This window comes from Erigeron canadensis, chromosome 7 (assembly GCF_010389155.1).
Source record: "Erigeron canadensis isolate Cc75 chromosome 7, C_canadensis_v1, whole genome shotgun sequence".
NCBI classification, from domain to species: domain Eukaryota; kingdom Viridiplantae; phylum Streptophyta; class Magnoliopsida; order Asterales; family Asteraceae; genus Erigeron; species Erigeron canadensis.
The window spans coordinates 9,276,880-9,294,347 of NC_057767.1; the positions used below are offsets into that span (position 1 = coordinate 9,276,880).

The 17,468-nt window shown below is 34.7% G+C and overlaps 1 protein-coding gene across 1 annotated transcript; it reads right to left on the reverse strand.

Moving 5' to 3' along the window:
* Positions 1-1,656: 1,656 nt before the first annotated feature.
* LOC122606837 (ABC transporter C family member 12-like) lies at positions 1,657-15,542 on the reverse strand. Its single transcript, XM_043779714.1, has 25 exons — positions 15,053-15,542; positions 14,576-14,754; positions 14,175-14,214; positions 13,849-14,005; positions 13,312-13,426; positions 13,142-13,222; positions 13,014-13,038; positions 12,598-12,654; positions 12,306-12,371; positions 12,078-12,152; positions 11,267-11,374; positions 11,013-11,147; positions 10,318-10,424; positions 10,144-10,237; positions 9,719-9,886; positions 9,073-9,414; positions 8,877-8,975; positions 8,612-8,764; positions 7,718-8,100; positions 6,675-6,855; positions 5,801-6,124; positions 4,386-5,142; positions 3,341-3,462; positions 2,544-2,789; positions 1,657-2,224 (listed from the first exon to the last, which is right to left on the reverse strand). The coding sequence occupies exons 1-25, from the start codon at positions 15,383-15,385 to the stop codon at positions 1,952-1,954; spliced, it is 4,620 nt and encodes a 1,539-aa protein (XP_043635649.1). The 5' UTR covers positions 15,386-15,542; the 3' UTR covers positions 1,657-1,951.
* Positions 15,543-17,468: the final 1,926 nt, after the last annotated feature.

Below are 17,468 nucleotides of genomic sequence, written 5' to 3' on the forward strand. Positions count from 1 at the left end.
GTTGAAATGTCTATTTCAAATACCCAATGGGAGGAAACCCCTTATTTAATCCGTCCGAAAGCACGAAAATTAAAAGAGGTAAACCCTGTCCCTTGACTTGAACCTGAATATCAAAGGCAAACCCTCGTAGAGGGACTTTCTATGTCCACCCCAAAGCTTGAACCTAAAAAATTTTGAATGAGAATGTCTTTTCAACCAATGAGTTAATGCTCAAGAAAAAAAAAATATATAAAATTTTATATATTTTTCACATAAATATTAATTGTAGAGAAATCAAAATCAAAATCAAAATAAAAATCAATTTGCTAAAGCGAGTTTAGTGTCTTGCAAGTTATTTAACGGACCATTTCGTTAGACTTGAAACTATCTAACTCAGAAGTTGAATAACCACTTGGTCAATTTATTTAGTTGAAATTAACAAATATGGCCGATCATTTTCGCCCCCCAGTTAAGCTATCTGTTAGATTATAATTGAAATTTATATTAATGAAGCCTAGGTCATCAATTGACAACCCACCTTCCCCAATTCCTCAAGTTGGCAAATTAAGTAACTGGATAAATTCATCTACAAAACTCATATAGGGAATATAGATCGAATTAGGTTCATAACCTGTATCAAAGTGGTTTAGTGGTCATTATTATATCCTTACAAGAGTATCCAGTTTTAATTATTATTTTTAAATAAATTTTTTGACTTAGCTAGGTTGAAGGATTCGCAAACAGTCGCAAAAATATCATTATTCGTCATTTTTGAAAGCGGGGGGAAGGGGATATTTTTTCAGCAAAACTCTACATCCAATTCCAATGAACAGTTGGAACATATACCTTATTCCTATTCTAGTCTTTTTCTCCTTTCAATATATATTGATAATGGATTTACAAATTAGAAATCACATCGTTTACTTTTTGTTATCTAATCCATATAGGCCATCTTGTGAGAAAATATGACTTCATAGTTCATACCAATATACCTTAGGCCATCTTGCTTTGCTGGTTGTATACTAATGTATATATGAATACAAGTTTGTAATGAATAATTGAATATACAGTATCTATCTATATGCTTTAAATAAGTGATTAACTATAAATTAAGCTAACATATTTTTACCTTGATAATAACAAAGCAAAACTTTCTCTAGCACATAAAATGAGTGATAAAATTTTTTAAAGTTGGATCAACCTTATAGGTAAATTTAAACAATCTTTAATTATCGGATTAAAATTAAAGGTTGAAATCCAAATTTGATCGTTGAATCTTGAATTTAATTTCATTGGATTTTGATTTGAATCCATTATTTCAGGATGACCCAACTTTCACTATCAAACTTTAGAAAAGGATCCAGATCCTAAAATGAGTTAGATTGTTAGACAAGGCCCATTATAGACCAGTTTTTTAGAAAGTTTTGTTTTTGGATTGGGCCTGCAGCAGGTCAAGTTCATCGAATTTGGAAGAGATATAACCGAGATATATGATATATCTCACTCAACAAACTTAACTCAATAAATCACCGTTGTTGATTTCATATTTGCCTGCAGTTGTGAATTTGAGTTATTATACATAAAAGATAATAAAAAACTAACAAAAGTCACCATTCAGCTTGTGACATGTGGCATGGGTTGGAAATAAGTCCAGGTCGTGGGCAGGGGAGGTTATGCTGCCTGAATATAAGTTGCAATTGCATCATACGTAACAAATAGTGAGATACAAAGAAAATCTGTTAACCTTATTTGTTTTAGACATTTTTGTGCTCTACTAAAAAGTATAGCTATTACGAGCTATGATCATATAATTCGTCACATAGTACACGTAGGTCTGGTGTAGACTTTGAGCCAAGTAACCACTGTCAAAACCAAAAAGTGACGATACTTTGTTGATTTTCAGAATCACGATAACGAGAAGATGAATAATTGTGTGTATTCACATAAGTTACAATCAATTTCCCTCTGAAAGTTATCCTTTCTTTTCGTGTTGCACATTGTTACCATCTTTAGTTTCAATAGCTTCGGGATTTATATCAAGAACAATTTGCGCTGCAGGCGTTGATTCAGATGATGTCAGCAATCCAATTTGTTTCTGCAGGCTCCCTGTGAACTTGTTAATTCCTTCTCCACCAAGTGCAATGTCTTGTAGATACTGAGCATTTGCAGCGCCTGTACTTTGAACCATCTTCAAAAATGCCCCTTCATTTGAAATAAGTCTTTCTGGGGTATCATATTCAAGAATCTGAAAATGATAAAATAAAAGTTATAGGCGGCGATTTAGGCTGATCTGCAAATGATCTGATTTCGGTTTTTCTAATCTCAATGGGTCATATGGGTCGAAAGTGTGTTTCAAATATGATAAAAAGCAGAGACTTTTTTACAACCATCCCGCCACCGTCCATTTAGACCAATTTCAAACAGATGCTAATTTGATCTGTTACCCCTTGTTTCGACCTCTAATGAAATCGGATTACAAATTCATGGAAAAGTGCTTGAATAAAAGATATTGTAAAACTTCTAAATGAATCATGTAATTAAAATTTTGTATAATAAAGGCATACTTGACCGTTCTCAAGCACAAGAATTCGGTTGCAATCAATAATGGTATTGAGTCGATGAGCAATAATGAGCATTGTGCATGATTTGAATTCTTTTCTTATTGTTTTTTGTATCAGGTCATCCGTTCTAACATCGACGGCTGCAGTTGCTTCGTCAAGAACAAGAATCTTTGATTTCCTCAGCAATGCCCTAGCAAGACTTAGTAGTTGTCTCTGTCCAACACTAAAATTCTCCCCTCCCTCTGAGACCTTTATTAGAATCAAACCATTACTCATCAACAGTAAAAACATATACGAGAAATGTAGTCTGATTTTCTCAAATATGTCGATCACTAAATAGATATCAAATTAAATAAATATCCAATGCAGGGTGAATCTACAATGTTTATCTAAGTTATGTACGTAGAAACTACCAATAGCAATGACGTTGCTTTATACTGTTTTTTTTTTCTTTTTCTGTGATTATGATGGCAATTTCAACCATTTGTTTATGAATGAGCCAGTTTAGGTTGTGTTCGATCTCAATTGGGTTAAAAATCCCTAAAAGAGTAAAACAGTGTAGTATAGCTGTATAGTGTGTATGAGCTTGCGACTAATAAATTAAGTCGCCAATTATATTTTTCAATTTAACAACTCTCAGTCTAAACTCTGTTTTGACCTTTTATCTGTTCCTCCTAATGTTGTCCATCTTGCTACCTCAAACGTAAACTAAAGAGACCCACAGTTAAATGATACTAGTAGTTGATACTTTCATGGTCTAGCATCAAACAATACAAATATGATGTCATAATGTGGCATACCTCAGCATCCAAACCCAAGGGATTCCGCGCGATCACGTTCTTTAAATATGAGCGTTCAAGAGCCTCCCAAAGATCAACATCACTATGTTCGTTAAACGGATCAAGATTAAAACGCACCGTACCTAAAAAGCAATGAAAGATCATCGAGTTAATACATATTGATTGGATGGCTAATTGAGTAGTTATAAAAATGATCATCAGAATTGCATACGAATAACCTGTACATTGATTTATTGGTGTACCATGTAACCCTTCTGTGTACCCCTGATTTATCGCATACATTTGTCTCCATTTGCCACACATTCATCAAATATAAAACATCTTTGGCCCCGGCACTAAAAAGGTCATGATAGAGGGCAGAAAATCCGTGTTATACAGTGGCCTGTTTGGGAGCATTGATGGAGGCGATGGGTGGGCTAGACAGTTTGGTAGTGGGTCCAAAAATACTTGGGTTGAAACAGGTCATTTTCTAGTCAAATTGAAACGGGCAAGGCGGGGTTGGTTACCATTCAAAGTTTAACAATAATAATATTATTACAATCAACTGGGTAAACAAATGAGGTTTTCCATAGTCCAGTTACCTGGCACGGTGAGTTTTTTTTACTTAGATATAATAATATTATTACAATCAACAGGGATATCCTGCGCCATTTCCAAACCTTCCTTTGTCACCTCCAAGCTTGTTTTTAGCAGGGTTCGAATCTGAGACCTTGGAGGTGGTTATATTTGAATAATTTTTGAATGACAACTGACCCATATTCCTCTTTAGCTAACTCTACTTAATTAACATAATGACATGTTTAAGGTAAAAAGCAATCCAAACGGGCTCATTTATAAGTGATTTGGTAGAAATTTCTACTTCTAGAGATAACTATACCTGAAGTTGAAAATTTCTGACAAACACTATAAACTAAAGCCATTCCTCTATCCAAATCTAATCTAATCACATGATCACTAAATTGGTCAAAGGATTCTCTAAAGATGAATGGTATATATACTCATGTTACACAGGTAATATACATCCTGCGCATAATAAAAAGCATACCTGAAAAGAGAACCGGTGATTGTGGTATAATCCCAAGAACTCTGCGCAAATCAGTCAATCCAAAACTTGAAATATCATAATTATCAATCAAAATTCTTCCTTTTTCTAGCTCAACCATCCTGAACAATGCATTGATCATAGTAGATTTTCCTGCACCCGTCCTTCCAACTATTCCAACTTTTTCGGTAGGAGAAATGCTGAAAGATAAGCCATGCAAAACTGGTGGAAGACCTGGTCTATACCGAAACTCTATGTTTTCAAATTCTACTAAACCCAACGAGGGCCATCCAGGTGGTGGACGGTTATTCTCAATTATAGACGGAGCCTCAGATGGTAAATCTATATATATGCCCACTCGCTCAACTGCATTAAAACTATTTTCTGCTGTACTTGCTTGTCTCAAAACATTACTCATAAGATTTGTGATATTTAGAGAATAAGTGAGGAGCAACCCAATTGTGGATGCAAAAGCTACTTGATCATTGGTTCTAGAAAATTGCATAACAGCGAAGGTAGCAGTTAACCAAATCATTAGTCCTCCTAATGTTTCTAGTCTTATGGTTAGCCAACGGTTAGAACTGAGGTTCAAAAGGGTGAACCGAATATTATTATCCATAGATTTCCCATTAATTTTTGCCATACGATCATATGCTTTGTATGCACGAATACTTGATAAACCATTCAATGCCTCACCAAATTGAGCGTACACAGGAGATCGGGTAATGGAGTCCAAACGCTTGACTTCCCGTGATGTGCTCTGCAAAATAGTTTTGAAGTCATCTCATTATACCTCATAAATAAGTGTAAGATAGTTGATTATTTCATAATTATTAAAACCCTATGTTACACTTTTAGAAATTTCATTACATTATCATTTGATCACTTGCTGATGATTACTCATAGAAACAAGGGATGATGTATACGTAAGCCAGCAAAGTATAGAAGAGATAACAGATATGTCATTCAAGTATAAAAATTGACACTTGAGCCATTAAAAGGGTATAGAAGGGCACCCTGTCCCCGGAACCACGTTGAACTCACATTTCCACGGAATTCTGTTCAAAAATAATATTATAAATTTCTTTCAACGGTGTTATGATCAAAACCATGTTACGGTACACTAAATTTTGTTTGTTCAAATTAGTTTCTTAAAAAGAATTAAGTTTTTAAATTTTGCAAAAACTATCTTTAGATTACTTTTCAGGTGATTTTGTACTAAACCAAGTAGTAACTTCACACGGAACTTGGTGTAAATGAAATAAAATGGTGACCTATTTGTCAGTTTTGATACTTTGATGGCTTGTCTCTAACATTTGTAATACTTACCATAGTAGTATCTCTTATGAATTATACAGGGGGGAAAAAAAGAGATGGAACAAAAAGAACAGCAAGGGTAACAGAAAAAGAAAACTAACCTGATAATAAAGGTAGGCTGTGTAAAACACAATAAGAAGAGGCATTATGGCCCACAAAGATATTGTGCTTACTATTCCAATTAGTACAAAAGTTGAAAGTAATTGCCAAACTTGTGTCATAAGATTATTGACAAGATTAGCAACATTACGATCAATATCACCAAGATCATTTGCAAACCTATTGATCATCCGTCCAAGTGGATTTGTTTGAAAAAAAGATGTAGGAGCTCTAAGAACTGAATGCAGCATTGTATCATGGAGTCTTTTAGCTGCACGGAGACTAGCCGATATCAACCAGAATGAATTTAGAAAAGTTACAAGTACCTGCATGTCCCATTTGTGGAATAAGCACATATTTTGGTTGCCAAACTCCAAGTCTTTAGATAAAAAGCCTTTGAATAGGTCATATTCTTCAATGACAAAAAGTTGTCAATGACCTTGTTAAAGACATAGAAGTCTTACACCTGGCTCAATTGAGGGTGCTCTGAACTGTTTTTTACATATCAAAGGTTGCAATTAAACCAATATACTCAAAAAATGGGTGGATTTGGGCTATGTCTTATCCCATATGGGCTCAGATGAAATTTATAAACAAAGACAAAATAGCTTCTAAGGAAAGACGGACCAGGTGCATAAAACCTTCCAATATCATTTTACTCAAATTGTATATTTTCATTCATATAATATAAGTTTGATAATAATATTTACTAACTGTTAGTTAGATTTTTGGACAGTTATTGTGATGGTGAACCCAATATCTTTCCACTTAAAAGTTACTAGTTTTGACCCATTACCCAACTTGTCCGATCATCCATGTTAGCAACCTTTACTGACAAGAAACATATTAAGGTATGAAAATATGAATAGAACATACTTGTCCGACTGACAAGAGGGTGTATATAAGAAGGTAGAACCCAGGTCCTGGAGTTGTTGTATTGCTTTGTTCTGTCCAGTAACTTAACCATGTGCTACTCGAAATTCGTAGAACTTCAGTTGAAATATAGCACATAAATAATACCAGGACAACCCACAGGCCTCCTAAAGCATCCGCGTACCTGAAATAGAAACAGCGGAAAGCGGATTAACTAAACTAGCTAAGTGAGTGGGTCGGATAAGGGGTCAAAACGTGTATTTTTATTTGGTATAGGCGTTGTTGCGTTGTGATCTCTTAACTTTTGTAAATATTTTTAAAAAACATTTAGTGGTTACATAAAACGTATCACTTATCACTTATAATGATAATCTAATTTTGAATATAAATTTTGGGGAGCTATTTGACATGTTTTCTTTTTAGCTATCTTTTTATCTTACCCGTGTGACCCTCTAGACCAATTATGAATAACCCCTTCAACATTGTAAAAGTTACAAAAAAGTCCCAAAATTTATAGGAAACAATGTGGCCCCTTAACTGTTTCGAAATATTTACCACAATCTACGAAAATGTTAAATAGTCCCTAACTTGATCTGAGTTCCCAAACAGAGATGGAATGTTATCCCATAGCATTGATGTGAAAGGAAAGACTTATCTTTGATCCTCAAAAACTCATAGAAGTACCAAATAAATGTTAAGTGTGGGTGGGATAATGAGGTCGAGATAGGTTGATCTCTTATTTTTCATTTATAAATAATTAGTGCGTGGTAGATACGACTACACAAAATATAGTACCAATATATTATTACATTCTATTCTCTTTCAAAAACGACTAGGCATATGTTCTTTTCTCTTTCAAAAACGACTAGGTAGTTGGATGCAGAATACTCTTCGGAAAATTACTGATTTTTGGGTTTTAAACTAACTCGTTTGAGGTGGCGCATTTAACCCTGTTCATAGATTAAACATAACTAAGTGGACACACATTTATAAGTAAATAAAGATAGAAGAGGGGGGGGGGGGGGTCTACATTCTCCAAAGTCTACCTTGCTAAAACATTCCAGCTAACAATGCCCGTTTGCCTATCTTCTTGGTTGACAAGAACAGATTTACGCTTCTTTTTTGTTGTGTTGCTTTGATCATTTATAGACTCACTGATCATCTCATCAACATACTGTTTTGAGGATCCATTGTTGCTATTGGATTTGGATTCATTTCCATCCACATGATCATCCATTCCACCCACCTTTTCCATTAATTTTTTAAATAAAAACCCATTTTCTGATAGTTCCTCATAGGTTCCCTCCTCTTTTATCATACCTTCTGAGACTAAAATAATCTTATCCACCTGATGGAGAAAATGTAGCTGGTTTGTAACAAGCACTCTTGTTTTACCTCGCAACTCTTCCTTGATGCAGTTTTCAAAAACCTGGAGATGTAACATGGTGCTGGTCAATGTGGCAAAATGTCCAGGCTGGGTTTACAGGTCGATACAGCCATACAGGTTTGCCTCAGGTTTTGGGCTAAAAAGGATAATATTAATGTGCATCAAAAGGATCCCCTCTTGTTGGCGTGAAAACCCCTTCTATCCTTTATTTTTGAAATTATGGTTACATAAATTACAGTAATGACTGCTTTTTAATAAAACGATTGATAAAAGTTTTATGCATTTAAGATACAGTTGAGATGACATATGATAATTTAAGCTAGTCAACCCATTTGGCCATTTGAGATGACATATGCCCAAATAATTGGAATGGGGTTCCTCATCTAGAAAAGACTAATGATGTATAATTTTCCGTGATTACATTATCATAAAAGGCTATAAAAGATATGAGTTATAGTGAAACTCATCACAGATTCAAATAGGGCATGTCCAAAGTTAAGGTCAAAATGCACTTTGCCATCATCTTTATGATAAACAGGTTCCATAAATTTACCTCTCGACCAACATGAGTATCTAGAGCACTCAACGGGTCATCAAATATGTAGACATCTGAGTTTGAGTAGACTGCTCTAGCCATAGAGACTCTTTGCTTTTGGCCACCACTGATATTCACACCTCTTTCACCGATCTCAGTGAGATCACGACCCTAAAAAACAGAAAAGGAAAAACACAAATGTAAGCTCAAACCACTTAGAAAGAACGGTGTAGAGACTATTGCCTTATTAATTTGGATGCTTTGAAGTTTTTTGACACTTAACTGGCAAAATATCAAAATCGCGCTGCAAAGCAGTTACTTCCACAGTTTTCCAATATCTTGAAGCTTCAAACTTTGATCCAAATAATATGTTTTCACGTACCTGCAGACATTAAGTTTAAAGTTTAAACTCTTCATGAACTAGGATGTTATATTTGTGTGGGGTTATGACACACTAGAGATGTCAACTTTAAGCTTACTGTAGCATTGAAAATCCATGAAATCTGAGGGACATATGCAGTGGTTCCTCTGATAATAGCACTGGAATTTTCCAAAGGAGGTAGCTCACCGAGCATTGCTGAAATAAGGGATGTTTTTCCTTCTCCTGTACCACCTACAATTGCAACTAAGCTGCCCACTGGTATATCTATGTTTATATCTGTTAAAGTTGGTTTTGAGGCCTTTGGATCCCATGAAAAGTAGCCATTTTTTATTGAGATTGCTGGAATCCCTGGTTCAAGAGGTGGATTGGGTACGAGGATCCTCTCTTCAGCTAAGAATAGTTCTTCCAAGCGCTGTAAGGACACATATGCATTTGCTGCCTACAACATAAAAGCAGAGACTTTTAAGATATGGAAAGACTAACATCTACACTTCAAAAGAGTTTAATATTGCAAATATAGCAGCTTATTTTCATATCTAATGGGGTAAAGCTGGTGAACTTGGAAAAAAACAATTCAAAACAATTCAGGTTGAAAGTTGTCCCAAGTATTTTATATAATGCATAAAACCTCAAATCATAAATGATAGATTATTATTTAGATAGAATAGTTTTGTAATATATGAAATTGGTGACTATATATCTGAAGACATGCAAGAGCTTCTAAATTGCTCAAAAGAGAAAACCTGAGTTATTATATTAGGAAGTCTGCTTAAAGGAGTTCGCAGCACTGTAAATAAAGAAAGTGATGTGAAAGCCCTTGAAGGTGTCAAATCTCCACCAAGCAATGTGAAGAATCCAAATGATATCACCGCCACAAGAACTGGAAGACTGTTCAGTATGAAATTGTTGCACTGAAATGTAGAAAAAGAAAAACAATTTGGAGACTTATTATAGAGAACATGGTAATCATGATATCAAGCTTCTAAAATGCTAGCCATGAACGATTTTGGAACTGTTTCATTCAAAAATTAAAACTGGATATCTTAGTTTCTCTCTTGGTATATGTAGCAATTTCAACTCTTGAACTAATGAATGGCTTAAATTGGAGTGTGTTTCATCTCAAACGAGTTATAAAAAAAACTTGTGTATTATTCCAAAGGTTGCTTACTGCTTGCAAGAACTGGGCCTTCCATAACCATAGAAGCTCATCTTTTCTGATAGTTTGAATTTTAGATTGGAAGCTTTGCTCCCATGCATAACATCTGAAAGTTGGGTAGTGTTAGCAGTTACCAGCCATATAAGTTAAAATGTAAAACCAATTATTGCAAGGAAATGTATATACTTCACAGTATCTACCGCAACCAAAATTTCAGTCATTAGTCCAACTCTTTTGTCAGTGTACTGTAAGCCTGCCTTCGATAATTTCCGCATTTTGCTGACAATCATTGTCTATTATCGGAAGAAAGTAAAATGGTCAGAATAACCTTATCTAGAGAAAACATCACTCAAATCTGTACTCCAGATTTATCATCAAAATTGCCACAATTCATGTGCATAGCAGAAAAATTACTCGAGATTATGTGAATATTGTATGTTAAAGTAATAAAGCAACTAGTTGCTAGCATATGCAGTTACTACATTCTTAATGTGTATAACAAAGGGAAAAAAAATGCTGTAACAGTTTCAAAATCTATGTAGTCGATTTTGGTGGCAGTGCTATTTCGGTTTTCGGTCCTCCACTGGTATTTCGGTCCAGATTTCAGTCCAAATTTCGGTACCAAGATTTTTGGTGAAATTTACCGTAATCTCACCAAAATCTGTGAAATTTCAGTGATATTTTGATGGTATACCAGTTTTTCAGGTTTTATATTTAATTTTGTTAGAAAAAATTTGTCCAACTTTTTTTTAGTTTTAGTTTTTCAGGTTTTTGTGGGTAACATAGGAACAGATATTGTTTTCTATTAAACTTAAATCTATTACCAAACCCATGTACAAGCCAAACACACATTAAGAATTTAAAATTATAAAAAATAATACCTGTAGAGGAAACATGAGAACCAAAATCAGAGAACCCACAAGTGAAGCAACCCCTAGTTGTTGGTAAAGAAGAATCATGGAAAGCGCAATTCTGAATGGAGCTGACCATAAGCCATGAAGTTGATTGCATATTTGCTGCACATAGCAAACATCTAGTTTTAAGTGGTTATTATAAAGTGCATTTGCTCATAACATCCATAACAGCGAGAATAACCAAACACCTTGCTTATAACTTTTGTGTGATTTATACATACCTGGAGTGCATTAGCATCTGTTGTTATCATATTTGTAATTTTCCCCGATTGGAAATTCTTTCGTGCTTCATGGGTTAGCCTTAAGGATTTCCGAAATATAGCAGCCACCTATAACATCCACATAATTGAGATTGCGGCCAGATATCAATATCATTGCTTTCATCTTTGACCAACAACTTAATGAGAACATTGACATACAAATGAATGGACTGATCCAGGTTATCTTCAATCACCAACTAGACTAAAGTCACTTAATAGCGAGTCAAATGTTTAACACCTCTTGTCCTCTTGATTTATTCATATGACATTTTTTTGTTGATATGATATAGTTCTTGTAGTCATATACTCGATACATTAATGGTTCATAAAACCAAAAAGCTGCCAGTTATAGCCATTACCTAGCCCAACCGATTTTGTACACATTAGTTTAAAACCCTTCGAAACCACATTGTTTGTATAGGTCCGTTGATACTTTAGGGAGCAATACCAATACTGCATATAAATTATATTATATACACTTTCTATAGAAATGGAACCCCTATAATTTAGTTGTCCATTTTACAGCCACTAAGGCAATCTTTGCACTTATTGAGCTTGTAGCAGTTAACATATGGTTTTTTAGATAATAAAGAAACAAAGTCTCACAGTTCAATGTAACATGTTTTTCCCGACCAAAATTCCTTTGGCTATGAGTATCTCTGGAATCTCATCTAGACGTGTTGTTTTACTGTTCTCCATTGTATATCATGTCTTTATAATGTTTATTATTTACAAGAGAATGAGAAAATCAATAATATGTAGAAGCACTTACCAAAATTGACCTTATCCTGAACCCAACCCTTGCAACATTCTGAAAGTATTGAGCTTCACAGAGAACTCCTAATGACTGAATTTAACATATAATAGATAACTATTCATTAGTAAAAATTATAAATAATCTTCTTTTTATGTAGTTTCACTGTATATTCCAATAGTTTTTCTCCCAAAATCAAGGTTAAATGCAAATAACTGAGCATACTAAATACAAGTTAAAACATACCACACCAACAAATATTGAGAAGGCATATATGTATCCAATCCATGAAGGATCCCCTCGTTGCAATGACTGCAAAATTTGATCATATATATTTACTTAAACTCAATCCACTAACGTGTAGCTTGACTACGTACGGCAAGCGACTTAATAAGTTCATTTCTATGGAAATTAGTAGTAAATGCTAAAGGTAAGAGAAACAAAAAATCTGATAAAAGATAATTGCAGCCACACACAAGAATAAGTTGAATAATAAATGATTCATTTACTCATAATGGAGAGCTAAGATCAAACTTACCTGCAGGAGATAGTTTAATATAACTGGTCCAACAAACTGGGAAAGATCATTGCCTATCTACAAGTAAAAGGCCATGAGATCTTATGTCAGGTGACTATGTCAAAGTTGAAGTCAAACTAATATATATGTATGTATAGGTATATTAGAGGTAAAGGTGAAAATATTGACCCATTTACTTACGGATAAATCGATTCAGGTTATGTTGATTTGGTGAAAGATCAACCATTAAAAATAAAAAAGATAAGCAAATGAGTTCTTCTATTTTGCAAATAACCTTCTAACCAATATATAGTATAAGTATATAGTATGGCTTTTCTGATCATATTTGACACAATAGCGCAACCATTCTTTTATCATTATCCAACCCGTCTGACATGCCCTATTTCCCACCTCTAGTAGGAGAATGAACTTATTACCTTGAAAAGGCCTGCAAACCAGAACCTGCAGAGAACAATCAACAGCAAAGAAGTTACTAAAAAAATCTAGGTGTCTTATGCCATACCTCATGATTAATTACATCATGCACAAAGAGATAAATAGTCACCTCCCCCCAACACAGTTATTCAGACAGCGTAAAAGAACTGGATTTGACTTCTGAGATTCTTCAGCCCAACATTTTTCATATCTACAAGTGGTAGAAAACAAGCCATTTTAGCTAAGCTCTAATGAATGGGGAAAATGAACCAAATTATAATGATTCACAGAGCTCCGAACTTTTTACTCAATATCTCAGTCCGGTCCCATGTATCTAACATCCAGACATCCTTTTCTGTAATAGGTTTTCGGTAGCCCTGCTCCATGAGAGGAGTGATCCATCCAAAATATATTCCTACAGTAACAATCATGCATCACATTATCAATTAACATTGGAGTACAATTAGAGGTGTCCATTTTGACCCCTCTACTTTTTAATTGGTTGATTTGTGCTGTGATTAATCACAAGCAGGTTAAACGGGTCAAATAAAAAACTTCTGTGAAAAGGGTAACGAGTCAAATGGGCCGAGTATAGCCCAAATCTTTCTTAAATGCGTACAACCTTCATAATTGGTTTACCTGATCTATAAATTATTACAATCATAACAATGCTGTTTTCAATCATAAATAACACCTTAGTGGTTTTTATAAAGATGAAAACTAGACAAAAAAGTGTGTGTGGGTCAACCCAACCTGACCCGTACAAACTGACTTTGTCCATTATCAATCGTCCTGAGTTCTTTTTCGCCATTTCTAATTCCTAGCAAAAATACTTACTTGATAATATATTGGCATGCCTTTCTGGACAAATATATTCTCCTCCACGAAGCACCTCATACTTGATATCATCATGAGGCTCAGTTTGAAGTGGGATATAACCCAGATACGCCTCCAAATTTGGTACGTAAGCAAGAAGAAATACTCCAAATAAAGCCTGCATCAACAATTCATCACACGTAAAGAAGCAGTAAATTGACTATCGTCACTACTCACTATGGAGCATCAGACTAACAATCAAAATCTTCTACTTAGATGGTTTTACATAATCTTTAGAATTAAAAATTCCTCGATATACAGTATGACAAGAAAAGCAGAAAACAAACCTGGCAGAACAATGAACTGATGTACACGTAAAGTATATATCTGCAAAACAATATACACTTGTGAGTATGCATTCCAAATAGACTGAATTAAGTCACCCCTCGTTTTTGTTAGGTTTCATGAAATGCCTGGATTCTTTCAAACAACAAATGATACATTTTGTCATTTGATTAGTGAGCCCGCCTATATACACCTATAATCACTTCCACTTGCTCAATTGTTGTTGACTCATCCAACATATGAAAACTACTGATTGTTATGCTTCAATTTTTTGAATAATTAACTTACCAGACACACATATAAGTGCAACGTACATTATAATAAAGTTTACAGTTCCTGCTAGTGCTTATTGATACAGAACTTTAAATTAACAAAAAAACTAGGAAAAAGAAGTGATACCAACCTTGGGTACAAATCTGTTACCGAAAGAATGATACGGAATTTCACCATATCCCCAACCAAGACGTAAAGTACACCAAATCGGACATACCAGCGAAAATCTCTAATATACTTTTTAGTTTCCACAAGAGTCATAATCATTAAACAGCTCCAAACAAGGGTCTCAAGTATTAGGGAAACCACCTGCACCAAGGCATAGTACCAACCATCAGAAACCGCAGTTTTTCACTTAGTTGCATTACTTGCATATGCTGATAAGAAAGTGGTTATCAGTCAAAAAGATTTAAAGACAACCGAAATTTAAATTACTGAAAGTTTTGAGAGTACTTGTCTTTAAAAAGATAACAGAATTACCCGAAACAGAAATAGTACTAAACATGGTTACATTCTTTAATGTAAAATTCAGCCTTTTCATTATGAAAAAATATTGAATGCACCAATTAGAATAGGAATAAAAGGAATGATATATATATATATATACCTCAAATGGAGCAAGGCTACTTTGTACGTCAAAATCGAACATTGAAACCCCAAAAAGTAATCTATAAAAGGACTCTGCAGCACAATAACCTGCTAATAAGGCCAACATATAATTATAGTAGTTTGACCGTAAACTAAACCTCTGTACTTTAGAGTCTTTCATGATCAGCCATAATCGGTATAAGCACAACCCCAATAAAACCACAGTTGATATACAACCCACAAACGACTCAATGCCACACGGCGTATATGCACCAAGAGCACTAGCCGTTGTCTTAGCCCAAACGCCATTTGCATCAGGCCGGCAATACCAAACCAGCGGCTCGAAACCCATAATATAACGGTTCCCAATTAACAGAATTTCACAATGGCAACTTAGTAATTACTTAAGTGCAGAGTATCTTATGAGAATTATCGGTTTCTAGTTATTGGCTCACCCCGGTCCCACTAATCATACTATATTGATTATTTAGTTTTGAGTAATCAGTGGGATAGTAGTAGTCAAATATGTTTGTGTGTGTGTATATAAATATATATATACATAGAAAGATTCTGAAAGACAAGAAATGAAACAATATATATATATTGATCGTCACTGCTTACATAAGAAATCTATACGACGACAAAAAAAAAAAAAACATCTTTGTCCCTTCATGAAAATTTTTAAGTTTTTTTTTTTTTTTTTTTTTTTTTTTTGTCGTTCACAGATAAGAGCGGGGAGAAAGATTATTGGCTATCATTTGATTTGAGTGTTTGTCTCGCAAAGTCAACTCCCTTTTCCCTTCTTTTGCACTTTCACGACCGGACCGGAAAGACTGGCGGGTCGGACCGGGAACCGGCACTAAAGCAGCCCTGTCATAGATGTTGAAACGGTTGTGCATCCGGTCTGTTGAACCGGAAATTAGTGACTCGACTCGAAAACCGTTGATTTTTAGAGGTTGGACCGGCGACTATGGTATCGGAAACTTACTGCAATTCAAGGCGGTTGCTGGTGATGGGTGTTTCCGTGGTGGTGGGTTTGAGTTTTAATTGTGCTCGGTGAGTCGATCATGGATGCCGGTGAATTTGTGGGGTGGCCTGGCTGCTCCGGTACGGTGGCGGGTATGGAGTTTAGGGTGAGTTGGATTATGGATGTTTTACTAACATATATATTTCCGACCAAAAGTCATCGTTGAACTGAGAATCTGAGATGTGGTGAATTTCTGAATAATGTTGGTAAAAGTAAATACGGAGTAGTAATAGAAGGGAGACGAGCCGAAAGATTCAACCATTCTATCTCCCTTGAACTTTCGAATCAAATTACGCTGCTTCATTTTAACTTTTTTTCACCTTTTTTTTAAGTGGTAACCATCACTCTCAACCTTTTTTCACATTTTAATAATTTATCCTTAACATTATAAAATTTATATAACTAACCCTTTTTTAATTTATATTTTTTATTAACAAAATAGTACATTACATTTTAAAAGTAAGGAGTTGGCATTGGTATTTGTATGATACTTATAAGATATTTTAGGATTAGAAATAAAAATTAATATATTAATTATATATTTGTGTGGTAGGAGCACACACAGCACATCATCTTATAACATATCATGATATATGTTTGAGCATAAAAAGTAGAGCTCAATCACAAAGTAGGTTTAACCATGAAAATCATCAAGATCTTCTCAAAAAGAGTGCAAACCTAATAAACTCTTGACGAATCTAAGGTGTATGATAATTTTCCCATAAAGATGTATCGATCTATGGAGGATAATAATGATATATGATTTTTATCTAATGATTGATTGATGATGAATGCTTATGAATATATATTGATGATGCTGTATATTCTCTGATATTTGCAGAGAGTGTTGTAACAAATATGTGTGTGTGATAAATTGATTGTGAATGGAATATCCTGACAAACAATTGACGAGGCCTATTTATAGGCATCTGATTAGGGTTTCTAGTACTTTGGGCCGTGCAATATGGGCCCTGGCCCGATACGACAATATTAGGTATAGAACATTCCTTGTCAGTCATTTGAATACTCATTTATCAATATGTCAATGCTAATTTGGATTGATGTTAACCAATATCGAGCTTCCAGGCTTTGATATAACTCAATCGAGGTTTAGCCTCGATTTAGCTTACTTATATACCCAAAATGTTATTGAGGTCTAGGCATAAAAAGAAGACAATTGGGTCGAGCTCCATCTCTCTTTACCTTGCCAAGCTTGGCCAGTGGGGGCTACCCCATCTTTGCTTCACCTAAGCCTTACCAAGAGAGAGTGTCTTCCTTTGTTTAGTCTCCCTTAGACACTTTGTCCTTTTCTAGGCTTAGACACTTAGTCTTTTCCTAGCTTAGACACTTAGTCTTTTTCTAGGCTTAGACACTTTGTCCTTTCCTAGCTTAGACACTTAGTCTTTTC